General features: G+C 39.1%; 1 protein-coding gene across 5 annotated transcripts in view; it reads right to left on the bottom strand.

The window, feature by feature from the left end:
• Positions 1–12,376, bottom strand: part of IDNK (IDNK gluconokinase) — a 43,885-nt gene that overhangs the window by 25,728 nt on the left and 5,781 nt on the right. For 3 of the 5 annotated variants that reach the window (XR_005293202.2, XR_006281658.1, XR_006281659.1), the window contains exons 3-5: positions 12,014–12,100; positions 6,185–6,228; positions 141–4,193 (exon numbers count right to left, since the gene is read on the bottom strand). Coding sequence is in view for 2 of the 5 variants with exons in the window: in XM_043515174.1 (XP_043371109.1) it covers positions 3,803–4,193; positions 6,185–6,228; positions 12,014–12,100 (522 nt within the window). In the remaining 3 variants the exon portion in view is untranslated. Of the gene's footprint in view, positions 1–140; positions 4,194–6,184; positions 6,229–12,013; positions 12,101–12,376 lie in introns of those variants that run through there. The other 2 variants (XM_038403456.2, XM_043515174.1) reach the window with 2 other exon arrangements.

Here is a 12,376-nt window from a genome sequence, read left to right on the forward strand (position 1 = left end):
TTCCTAGGGCTCAGGGCGTAATCTTCTGCAGGTTTGCTGGGTCTTTTACTAGTGAAAGAGCCTGACGCAGTAATATCCTTAACCTCTATTTATTAACAGTCACCAAAACAGAATGCACACGCTAAGCATACAATGCTCACCACTCCTAATAGGCAGATGAACTTTTCCTGATGGCCAGTCAGGATCAGGTCATCCGGGGACTCCAGCTTCTGCATGGTGTGATTAGCAGGGTGTTGAGGTCTGGCAGCTCTGATCTTGGGGCTGTGTCCTGAGTTGGTTCCAGTAATCTCCTTTTGGACCCCAGTTTATATATTGAAACTTGAGTCCTGCTTAGCTGTACCTTAACAAATCATTTTACTAAAATATTACTAAACAATTTTCTAATATTTTAAAACAATTCTTTACCAGACATTCTTTACTCACCACCTAGTTGATTTTAAATCTTACAAAATTAGTTATGCAACAGACAGAAACAATCAAAGAACCAGACAGAGACCATTCAGATAACAACAGAGAGGTAGGGACCATAAAGGCAAAACAATAAAGAAGCAGAGATTTCACACCCTAACTGTTGATCAGTGATTTCTTGCCAGACAGCATGCCATCAAGCAAAGTTTTCTTTAACCATTTTAAGAGATTCCCAGCTTATTTTGTGATGGTGGATACTATTAGGAGGCGCCCCTTCGTAACAGCCCAAATTACATTGTTTTGATGTAATTTAGATGGAAATATGAGGATGTGACTGCTTCTTGGCTAATGGCTGCTGCTCTCCTAATACAGCTGCAGAAAAAAGGCCTCAGACCTCAGGAGGTTGAGCTGGACTGTAATTAAAAAGAACATTTTGTTGGAATAATAAAGACAGCTGTTCAGACTTTCAAATGTGGGTGCCTAAATATAGGGTTAAACAAAAGAGGACTGATTTTCAAAGGTGCTGAGAATCCAAGACTTCAGTGGAATCTGTGGATGCTCAGCACTTCTGGAAATCAGGCCACTTGTATCTAGGAGCCTATGTAAATGCTTAGGAATCTAACTTTAGGTATTCATTTAAAATCTTAGCCAATATAGTTTTTGGGTGGGAAGGGCTGAGGGTTAATTTCACTTTTGATCATATACTATGTGATGTGATGTATCTGACATACTACTTGGAAACCAGTTACATGTTCTGAATTGTGTGATTGGGGTGGGTTTTTTTTGTTTTTTTTGGCCCTCACTTGATAAAACCCAAGCACAACTTCAACACTGTGCAGTAGTAGGTAGAGTAAGCCTTTTGCCTCTAGAACTGCACTGGGTACATGTATTGGGAGAACTGTGACTTTATTAAATGTAGATCTGAACTAGTGGAATCACCACAAGAGGGTGCCATTTGCCTGAATTTAATGTTGGCATGAACCAGACTCTAGGTCTCAACAATACCTGAGTATGTGTTGGGAATGTTGCATTTGGCCATTTCAATGTGATGCACTGAACCATAATCTTATAATTGGGGCCTGCTTCTAATTTGTTTTTCTTATAACAAACAAGAAGGATGTGCAAAAAGTAATCTAAAATGAATTGGCTGTTAGTCCAGGACTCCCTCACACTGAAGCAAACAGTTTGAACACAGATGTTGGATTAAATAGGTTTATGGGCATTTTATACAAGACAGTAGTACAGAAAGAAATGGATCAGTCTGTTGCAGTCTGATTTTTGGCTGTGTCACTTACAGGGAAAATACCCACCAGATAGTTATCAGTTTTTGATTTGTCTGGTAAAGAGGAGTTCTCTATCACTGCTGTCCACAAAGCTCATTCATAGCATTGTGCCAAGGAGGCAGTGTTAGTATTTCTTTGGTGTACCACAAGAGCAAATCTAACTTCTATTAGAAAAAGCTATAAACACATTTTTAACTGGTAACCCAGCTAATGATTCGATTAATTTCCCCAAAGATGTCTTTGAACACCACCATCCTTGCCTGAAAAGGAGTGAGCTAGTCGCGTTAATCAAGGTCCTAAATTGGGAGGAGAGCACTAATGGGGGTAATATATACAAAGCAATATATCAAAAGGTTCTTCATAATATTACTTCTCTTGAAGAGCATCTCTCATAGAAAATGTATCCTATGATGACTTACAAGGTTAAAATAAAGAGGTAGATACCAGGGTGGAGGGCTGGTTTCAGGTAGTATGGGAAGTCCAAACCAGTATTCACTGAGCTATTGTTAAACGGTATTTTAAACATATATATATAAATTAAACACACTTGCATATTCTTTAAATTCTGTGCATTATGTAAGTGACTTTTTATGCAAAAATTTCCAAGTATATTTAATTATTTTTATCTTATTGTTCTAATGAGGGTTTTTGTTGTTGTTCAATAGTTTTGTTTAATAGACTGGCCATGAATATACTGGATTGAGAGTAATGATTGTATGTAGCTGTCCTAGGCCCTTATCCTGCAAACACATATGTATGAGAATATCTTTACACAGGAGGAGTCCATTGTCTCCACTAAGACTACTCAAGACCGTAGTTGTATAGTCTTAACTTTAATAAGGACTTTAACGCCTACAAAGCATTACAAATTGAAGAGAAAGTAAACAAGTTTTTAAGAACAGTTGCATCTGAATCTAAGTACTCTCATAAGGAGCACGGCCTTTGGTGTGTACATTTTTAAATGACTAACAAAGAACCTTAATTCACTGGCTCAGTTGGGGAGGGACACTGAAAATAATATGATTAATTGCTTGTGTGTATCTATGAAATCCAAAGACTGTCTGTGGGGAGCAATGTGCACGCCACCTACTTGAAGTGGGATACTCCCTTATTAGGGGAGTTTTCACCATGGCTCTTCCTCGCACCAGCTCTGAATTTTTATTACAGCGAAGTCAGGCTTTGTGATACAGCTTGAGCATTAGAGGCTAGAGTGAGGCTATTACGGTAGCAGGTGAGGGTGCCAGAAAAAGTCATGTTAAACAGCTGCTTGCCAGTCAAGCTGAAGGGAGAGAACATTCATCAGGTCTGAACTGATGAACCCAGTGGTACATAAATCTTACCTCATTGGCTGAATCATTCTCTCTCCTGTTTCATTGTATATATATTTTGCATATGAAAGACTAAATCACAGTCAATACAGTGCTACTTAGTTTATTGTTAAAGATTTAGGTAGAATAATACTTTGCAGTTACATGCCCTCTTTCCCACAGTAGTTCAAGGTGTTTAAGTCAGAATCAATGAAGTCTCACAATACCCCTGTAAGGTAAGCAATTTTCACAGATGAGGACACAGACAGAGAGGTTGTGATTTGTTCCAGATCAGGCATGGAGCTAATGGTGGAGTCAGGACCTGAACTCTGCTGTCCAAGTTCCTGCCCCTCTGCACTATTAGAGAACTCTGCCTCCTCTTAAAAGGATGTTCACCTTTCAAGTGTCTATTCAACACTTAAATATCAGTAGTGAAGACTGTGGTCAATTTTGTGTTTTGGCAGGAAAAAAGTGAAATCTAAATTTGTTGAGATTTTCATGTTCTGTCTAAATCCCCTAGGGTGGGTTTGTCAGAAGCACTCGGTGTTGACCTACTCCTGTTTCTATCAAAGCCAATGGGAGTTTTGCCTGTGATTTAAATGGACAAAGAGTTAGGCAAATACCATTCACTTCTGAAAATTGTAGCTCCAGGTTTGAACAGGTCTTAATGAAAACATCAGTAATAGTAGTGTTCTAGTCCCTTTAAAGTATGTCAAGCCAATGAAGTTAATACTGCAAACCATGCTGGTTAACTTGAGAAAGCAAGCAAAATGCTGTTCCACAAATACGACATGGTTAAAAGTATTAATGTGCATCTAATTCAGAGACTGCTCTGGAAAAGCATTTCTTTAAGTGAAGATATTTCTCAATTTCAGATACTATTTCAGAAACAGACTTTTCCAGACTCACAGTGATAAAGTTTTCTGGTGCTGACGGAGGCTCCAGTATATCAAACTGAGACTGTAGTAGTTCGGGTGCCATAAAGTGTCCTCTCCTCTTCTCCAGGCGGCTGGTGATGAGTTCCATAGATCCATCCAAATGGATAAAAAGGATCTTCCTTGTGGCAGAGTCTCCTTGTTCCTCTAGCTGATCACTCTTAGAATACACAGCATCCCGTCCACTTACTAATATGCATCTATACATTTTCTTCAGAGCCGAACAGGCCAGAATCACACTTTGTCCAGCTGACTCTTCTCTATCAAGAGAAGAAAATTTCAACAGTAATAACTTAATAATATCATGCCCATATTTGGTGTATTAAACACTGATTGTTCTCAATAGATGGTAAGATGGGCAACCTAACACGGCCTCACAAAGAAGAGGTGTAAGGATTTTTTCCTCATTTTAATGGGACTCTGAAGTCAATCTCTAACACAGGTAAGGATGCTTGCTTTTTAAAAATGTGATTTCACCCAGTGTCCTTTAACATCTCCATCATCTGGAGCCTTCATAATGGCCAACATCTTCCCAAACGTGGAAGCGTAATTAGATTCCAAAGAGAGAGCCATCAGCACTGCTGAGAAGTATGATTGTTGGACAGCATGAGGCACTCTCCTGCCCCACATACAAGCTGATTATAAGGGTCTGTCTAGAGTACAGTTCTACCCTGAACAATACGTACTTTTCTTAACCAGTTCCATTTTCGGTTTTTGAAGATTTTGAACTAATTTGTTTGGATTAGCCATAGTACTACTGTTAACATTAATGGGAACTCTCTATATATCCTGGCTCTTTTAACAGTTACTCTGGAGGGTTGAATTTAGTGAAATTAACATAAATAAACTTGCATAATTCTTTCATTTTACTCTGGCAAGGGTCCTTTAAAGCTTCAGATAACCAGACAACATTGGCGCTTGTTACAAGGGAAATCTCAAATCCTGCCTTCCAGTTAGTTTTGGCATTAGACACCATAAATAAACATACAGGTTTGATGACTGAGATGTGCAAAAGAAAAAAATAAACTTGTATTCTGCAGTCAAATTTGTGAACACATTATACCTAGTAGTAAACGAATGTTACTGCCCTCCATTATACACAGGCAATTCTGTGACTTAAATTCCATAGGCAAATAGCCAGTTTGGACCCTGTTACTTGCAGGGTGCAGTAAGAGTCATTGACTCTTGGTTAAGGCAGGGCTAGCCCTTTCAAGGTTATCCTATTATTTCTGAATTCCATGACTTCCCTTCCATGACTTCCCTTCTTAAAAAAAAACTACATCCCTCACTTAATCCAGGGAGCTCAGCAGCCTCCTGCCCCTCTGAGAAGCAGCACATATGTGGAATGTGAAAGCTTCTTTTTCCTGTCTCTGTCTCATCGAGATACTTAAACGAATCATCAGGATGGAGAATATATTGAGTATGCAACTGAGAAGCAGAGAAGGGTAATTGCTGTAAAACCCAAATCCCAGATTTTGGTTCAGACCCATCTTTACTGATGAGGATCATCAACTTGTTACTGTAATGTATGTAATTGTCTGTGGGGGAAGAGGAGGGTGATTGCCATTGTGAATAAATTCATGCAAATTTAAAATGTAGAAATTTGAAGTTCCAGGTTTGACTCTTCTCTCCCCCAAGCCTCATGAAATCACTTGTGCATTGTTTTTCCCATTTTTTTTTTTAAACAGATCTAAATATTTGAGCTAGGATCACTATTTAGGAAGTATACATCCTGCAAAGTTCAATGGCAAGTGAGTCAACTGGGGTAAGAGATTAAGGATAAAATTTTCTAAAACACGTAAGTAATTTAGGAGCCTAATCAAATGTCAGAAGTGACTTAAGTACTTCAGAGCCTAAATCTCATTGAAAGTCAATGGAACTTATGCTTCAGTCACTTGGGCAAAATTTTCTAAAATGCCTTAAGTTTATACAGTGTGCCCTCTAGACATAACTGGTGTCAAACTTATTACGGAACTGGATTCTTGAAATGTAAAAATCTTTGTATAGACAATGAAGAAAGAACTCTCATCCCCAAACAGTTCCATCAAGTAGTAGTATTTAGGTGTTTCCTTACTGTTATTGTAAGTATTTCACAGACTAATGAATACAGAATGGTTTTACTGACTGCAGAATATTTTTACAATATTACATACTTATCCCCACTAATGCAACTGAAAAAAACCTCTTGCTTTAGTCTTTAGCCAATAATCATTACAGATGCAATCACTCTGCAAGTCAGAGGTTCTCTTACCTCATTAATATATCATGTAATTTGCAAAGCCATGGAATCCTGTCCTAGAAACAAAACAAGTTAGCTGAAAGTATTATGGAGTTTCACTTTAAATTGTCTAACATCTACATACCAGTTAACTTGCAATACAAAACTGGGTGAATCTTTTTCAATCCTTCTTTGGTGTGGGGAGGCAAATAGACCAATTTTTTTTCCCCTGCAGTCACTTTAGCAAACTGATCCGGTATCTGTTTCTACATTCAAGGCTAACCTATAAAACTTTTCATTTAAATTTACAAAAACAAAAGCATATCTAAATTGTGTAAACCCATTACTTGCAAAAATAAAGTACTGGAGCAGAACAGAATAAAACACCAACACAGCAAATGAATATGAATTTCTTAACATTTGTTTCCATTAACTGAAAACTGAATAAATTAAAAAATCCAGTCTATACTATTCTGCTATAGATCCATGACTTTATGCCTGTCAGTATGTATATATACTATATTTTACATATAAACAAAAAAACCCTATTTGTTTAGGTTGCAAAGTCCAGCAATTGAAAGTTAAGAAACACCAGATAGGTTGCTTGTGCAATCTTAATTCTTACCCTTGTGTCTATGCATTATGATCACATAAGCTTTCTTCTAGAAGACCCCTACTTCCTTCAGTATGTAGTTTATAAATAATGTAATGTTGCACCAAGCAAACAGATTTTCAACTTCTCTCCTTTTCCTTTCTAATCCAGAACTGCTACCACTTCATGGAGGATGGAAAGGGGAGATTTTTTATCTACACTGAAAACTTTAAGTGCTTTGAATTTTAATATACAGGATGGAAAAGGAGAATCAATGTAAGTTGTATGTAGTAGTAGTGTATGTTTTAGGTTTGATATGGCATATTGTGAACCTTTTGAAGAACCAAATTAGCTCTTGTTTTATTTGACAATTTAAACAGCAAATCTATTCTCACATAGCTGTTTTCACTTCTAAAATAGCTGGAACTGTGATTTCCCCCCCCCCCCTTTTCTCCTAACAGCTTAATACATGTGTGTAATGCTTTGGATCAGATACATGTACTCGTAAGGGTCTCAGGAACTATCCCATAGAGTCAAAAACAGACCTAAATTCAGTTATCACAGATAAGTTAATTACACCATATTTACATCTATGGCAATCACAAATAAACTCACTCATAACCACATTTATGCAACAGCTTTGCTCACTGAAAGAATGCCCTCTGACTACACTTGGCTCAAATAAGCTTGGCAAATACAATAGCTTTCTTAATGTAATCCGATTTAAGATTCCTGCTGCTTCTATCATAACTGCTCAGTATTAAATGGATGTCCATCCAACTCATGTTGGACAAGTAAGTTTAATAAATGGGAGCATGGAAACAATGAAAGAGCGAGTTCATCCATTGCAAAACACTTTCCTTCATGTGTGCCTTCAAGTAGACTTCTCTACAATTTCACATCACTGGTATAGTACAGGAAAGCTACATGCCACCTGCATGGCATTATATGTCAGTGCAATATGTTGTAGTTTGATCTGTCTAGTGAATTTATAGGCCCCTGTATAGGCCTTTCATCTGAAAAACTCTAGATACAAACCCATGTGAATTTTATAGCATTAACTCAAGTTTTTTAAAAAAAGGTCTAGAAACATTTTTCAGCCCCCATGCTTCCTTTCAAGAGTATCACAATTCTGCCTTGTGCAAAAATAATCGTAACACTTTCTGGCTGTTCTATACAAATAGTCATGAAGAGGTTTGCCTGCATCAGTGTTAAAAGGGGTTATGAATCTCCTTCTTAAAGAGTTGAGTTGTAATTTCCTAAACTCCCATCTTTTCTGTTTCATAGGCACTAACTATCATACTTAGGGCCCTACCAAATTCGCGGCTGTGAAAAACGCATCACGGACCGTGACATCTGGTCATTTGTATACTTTTACCCTATATTATACAGATTTAACGGGGGAGACCAGAGTTTCTCAAACTGGAGGTCCCAACCCAAAAAGGGGCTGTAGGGGGGAGACGGGTGTCAGCAGTTTTGCCACCCTTCCTTCTGTACTGTCTTCAGAGCTGGATAGCTGGAGAGCAGCGGCACCCCTACAATAATCTTGCAACCCTCCCCCCATCACCACCACTTTTGAGTCAGGACCCCTACAGTTACAACACAATGAAATTTCAGATTTAAATAGCTGAAGTCATTAAATTTACCATTTTTAAAATCCTATGACCACTGATTAAAAACACCTCTTGTGTGGAGTGAGGTAAAGCCATTATTGTAAGAGTATCTGATGTATATAAATGTACATTCCAGAAAGCAGTTCAGTTCACTTGTTCAGGCTGTTTCTCAAAAGGAGAGAGTTTGTAGTGACAATAATGGATTGTTAAGAATTAGTTCAATTGTTCAAGTGTCAAAGTAGCTTATTTCCAAGATTCTATCGTCATGAAAAGACTAATATTGTTATCTGCTTATCCCTAGACCCCTAATAATACAAAGTAAATTTGAAAAGAAAAACATTCAGATATTGGTACACTTCAAAAATACAAAGTGAATTATTATGATGTAATACTTGTGATGAAACAACAACTTCATTATATGATCACGGTAATACACTAAGGATTTCTGTGTATTACTGTACTTAGCAGATTTGAGTTTTAAAATATGGTACGGGATTGGTGTGTTTAAAGTATGGTAAGTATTAGGTGCCAATAGTCTCATATGTTGAAACCTCAGTCAAATTAAACTAGTTAAGCATTGTTATCAAATTAAGCTTGATGATCTATTTGTGGTGTACAGACAGGTCAGAGCAAGGAACCATAGTTTTAAGGAGGAATGTATAGAATAAGAATTTATAGAGCAATTGTTTTAGCAGGTGTTGGTTAATGAACTCCCAACTCACAAGAGAGACAATGTGGGTGAGGTAATATTTTTTATTGGACCAACTTCTGTTGTTAAGAGAGACAAGCTTTTGAGTCACACAGAGCTCTTTTTCCCACAGAAGAAGCAGCCTGAAAGCTTGTCTCTCTGTCACCAATGGAAGTCGGTCCAACAACATTGCAATCCACAAAGCCTGAATTAGGCACCTAGACTCCCTATACAATGGAAGGGGAAGGTAAGTGCTTTACAGCAGTGCTTCTCAAGCTATCTGATGTGGGCAACTTGCAATTTTTTTTTTCCAGTGTGCGCGCAGACCTGCAGCCGATGGCTTGGTCCGCGGACCACCACTTTGAGTAGCACTGCTTTACAGCATAGTAGGTGAGGAACTACATAAATTAGTCAAGGGGAGATGCCAATCAGAGGGGTGTATGCTAAGCCCTACACCTTCTGAGACTGATGCCTAAATCAAGGCTGCAGGGAGACGCTTAGCTCTGCTAAACAATCTGTGAATGGGAACCTGCTACCTGAAGCAATGTGGCTTAGGCACCTAAGGCATTTTTTGAGGGAATACATTTGGGGCCTGCCTCACTCCACACAAAAAGGGAGGCCCCACAAGCAACTTAGGTGGACAAACAGCTATTTTCCCCCAATCTGTGAATCTTTGGCAGGAGATAGGTGTCTGGATGCCTAGAGTCAAGTCTAGAGTGCACGTGCTCAGAGGCAGAAACTTGGCATTTTTTACCTTAAAAATGTAGGCACCAAGTGAGCTTAGGCAACTGCAAGGTTTGGCAAGAGTTTTGTGGATTGAAGTGGAACCAAAACTGGGACTTGAGCACCTAACTACTTTTGTGGATCCAGGCCTAAGGCCCTAATCCTACAAGCTGATTCATATGGGCAGACTTCCAATGAACTCTGTAAAGCTCTTCACAGGTGCTGGGGTCCATTCAAGTGACTCAACTTGCAGAATGGGGCTTAAGAGTCTGTGTATGCTTAGGAGTAGGTAACTAACTGTTTGTGTGCATGTGTAGGCAGGTAAAGTGAATTTCGGCTGATCCTGTTTTTCCCTCAGATGCCTCCCATTTGGGTGTGTGTCTTGTTTGCATGGCTGAATATTTATCTTTCTCTGGGACAAATGCTATAAAATTCCACAGGGGAAAAAACCCCAAAACCAAATAAAGTACCACCAACAAGCTTTTTAAACTGGAGCTAAGGTTATAAATGTTTATCACGTAGGGCAGGGATAGGGGAAAACATTTAGGAACACTAACTTTCCTAGAAAATACAAATGTCATCACACAGCAAAATCAGCTATGTAATCTTAATTCTGCATTAATCACTGCCAACCTTCCACCTGGTACACCTTACACATCGGGTGTGAAAGATGTGGCTGTGTTGATGGAGGCAGCTTTGTTATGGAATCTAAGGAGTTCAACAAACTATGGCTATATCCATCTTAAATTCCCTTTGAGTAGTTGCTTCTGTGGAGCAACCACCAACCCTTTGCTTTGCTAATGATGAATGATGCCAGCCTTGATAACCTTCTTGTCTCCTCCTCTCACATGTTTCCAGGCCTCCTTTCATACTGCCTTCCCCCAACTTATTATCCAAGCAATGTCTTCTGCCCCGTTCAAATCCCTCCTGCAAGCTGCTCTTGCCATCTCATCTGAGAGGGGAAAGATAATGTAAGGGTGGGACTGAACTAAATGCCTTGATGGGAGAAAAGTTTGGCCAATGCTGAGTGCATTTCATAATCCCATCCTGAACCAATAACAGCCATCAAGGCATGTGCGTCCCTTACTGAGTAATTGATCCTATTGTCTGCCTTGTTCCTTTTTTTTTGTCTGTTTATGACCCTCATTTATCATGTCAAATACCAGTTATGTACACTCTTATGATCAGAGTGTCTCTGCCATAGGTGTCTGACTCCTTTAAATGAAGTAGGTCCCAGGTCCCAGTGCCAGAACAAGTGCTTCCAGTTTGGCCAGTTAGGAGAGTGGGACAGTATCTGGGACTATAGAGAGTCAGGCTTTCAGTAACGAAAGGGATAAGCAGCAGGAGGAGGGAGGAATTTGTTACCCAACCCCATCTCCAAGGTGAGGCAGTAGAAACCTGTGGGAAGAGGGCCTCCAGGGAGAAAGCCGTGGGTGGTGGTGCCCTGCAAAAAGGGCAAGAAAGAATTCTGCAGTAGGCCCTGAAGCAACAGGGACTGACAGAGGCAAAGGGGGAAAAACCCCTGGGAGTTGTAACCTAGGAAGGGCTGAAGAACTGTTTTTGTTGTGGTTTTTTTTAACCTATGTTTGGGAAATAAAACTGTGCCTAGAAAGAGAATCTGGCTGTGACAGAGGTGGGGTCAGACCAGCATCTGGCTGGGGTCAGACCAGCATCTTATAGATTTCAGAGGGATAGCCATGTTAGTCTGTATCAGCAAAAACAACAACAAGTCCTTGTGGCAGCTTAGAGACTAACAAATTTATTTGGGCATAAGCTTTCGTGGGCTATGACCCACATCATCAGATGCATGAAGTGAAAAGAAGTAGGCAGGTATAAATATACAGCACATGAAAAGATGGGAATTGCCTTACCAGGTTGGGGGGGGAGGCAGTGCTAATGAGGCCAATTCAATTAGGATGGATGTGGCCCATTCCCAACAGTTGACAAGAAGGTGAGAGTATCAACAGAGAGAAAATTATAGTGCGTCTTCAGGTTTTGTGAGGCACTAAGAATATTTTGGGGATTCTAAACTAGTTTTATATAACTAATAGTTTACAAGTAAAAAAATAATTCCCCTACTTTATCACCAGCCCTGCAAACTCAGGCTGGGTTCAGAGTCAAGGGACCAGGAAGCAATAATGCTAATCTATATAAAGCATGACTCACTATAAAATGATATGTCAATGGTTAGAAAGGTAAACATACGTTGACTTCTCTGCCTTTAGGATTATATACAGTATAACTACCTGGTCATTTAGTGGTATTCCTTGTGCCATTTTCTTTGTGTTCTCTGTAGGATGATAATCATCAGCATCATAGAATTTCCATCCCAGCTAAGAAAAAATTATAATTATGTATAATTTAGCATAAACAAACTAGCTCACAGTAACTCACTTGTTTATCAAGAACACTTTGGCAAGTACAGTTGTGGGATACATGTAGGACTTCTGCACCACAATATGAATCTCACCAGATACATAATGACACTTCCCAGAAATACAAGGTATAATCAAGAGGAAGAAAATAGCAACTCAATATACCATGTTTGTTTATAAGTCAAATTCACACTGCACTATATAATGATATTTATCCATGCCTGACTCAATCGG

This window comes from Dermochelys coriacea, chromosome 5 (assembly GCF_009764565.3).
Source record: "Dermochelys coriacea isolate rDerCor1 chromosome 5, rDerCor1.pri.v4, whole genome shotgun sequence".
NCBI lineage: Eukaryota > Metazoa > Chordata > Testudines > Dermochelyidae > Dermochelys > Dermochelys coriacea.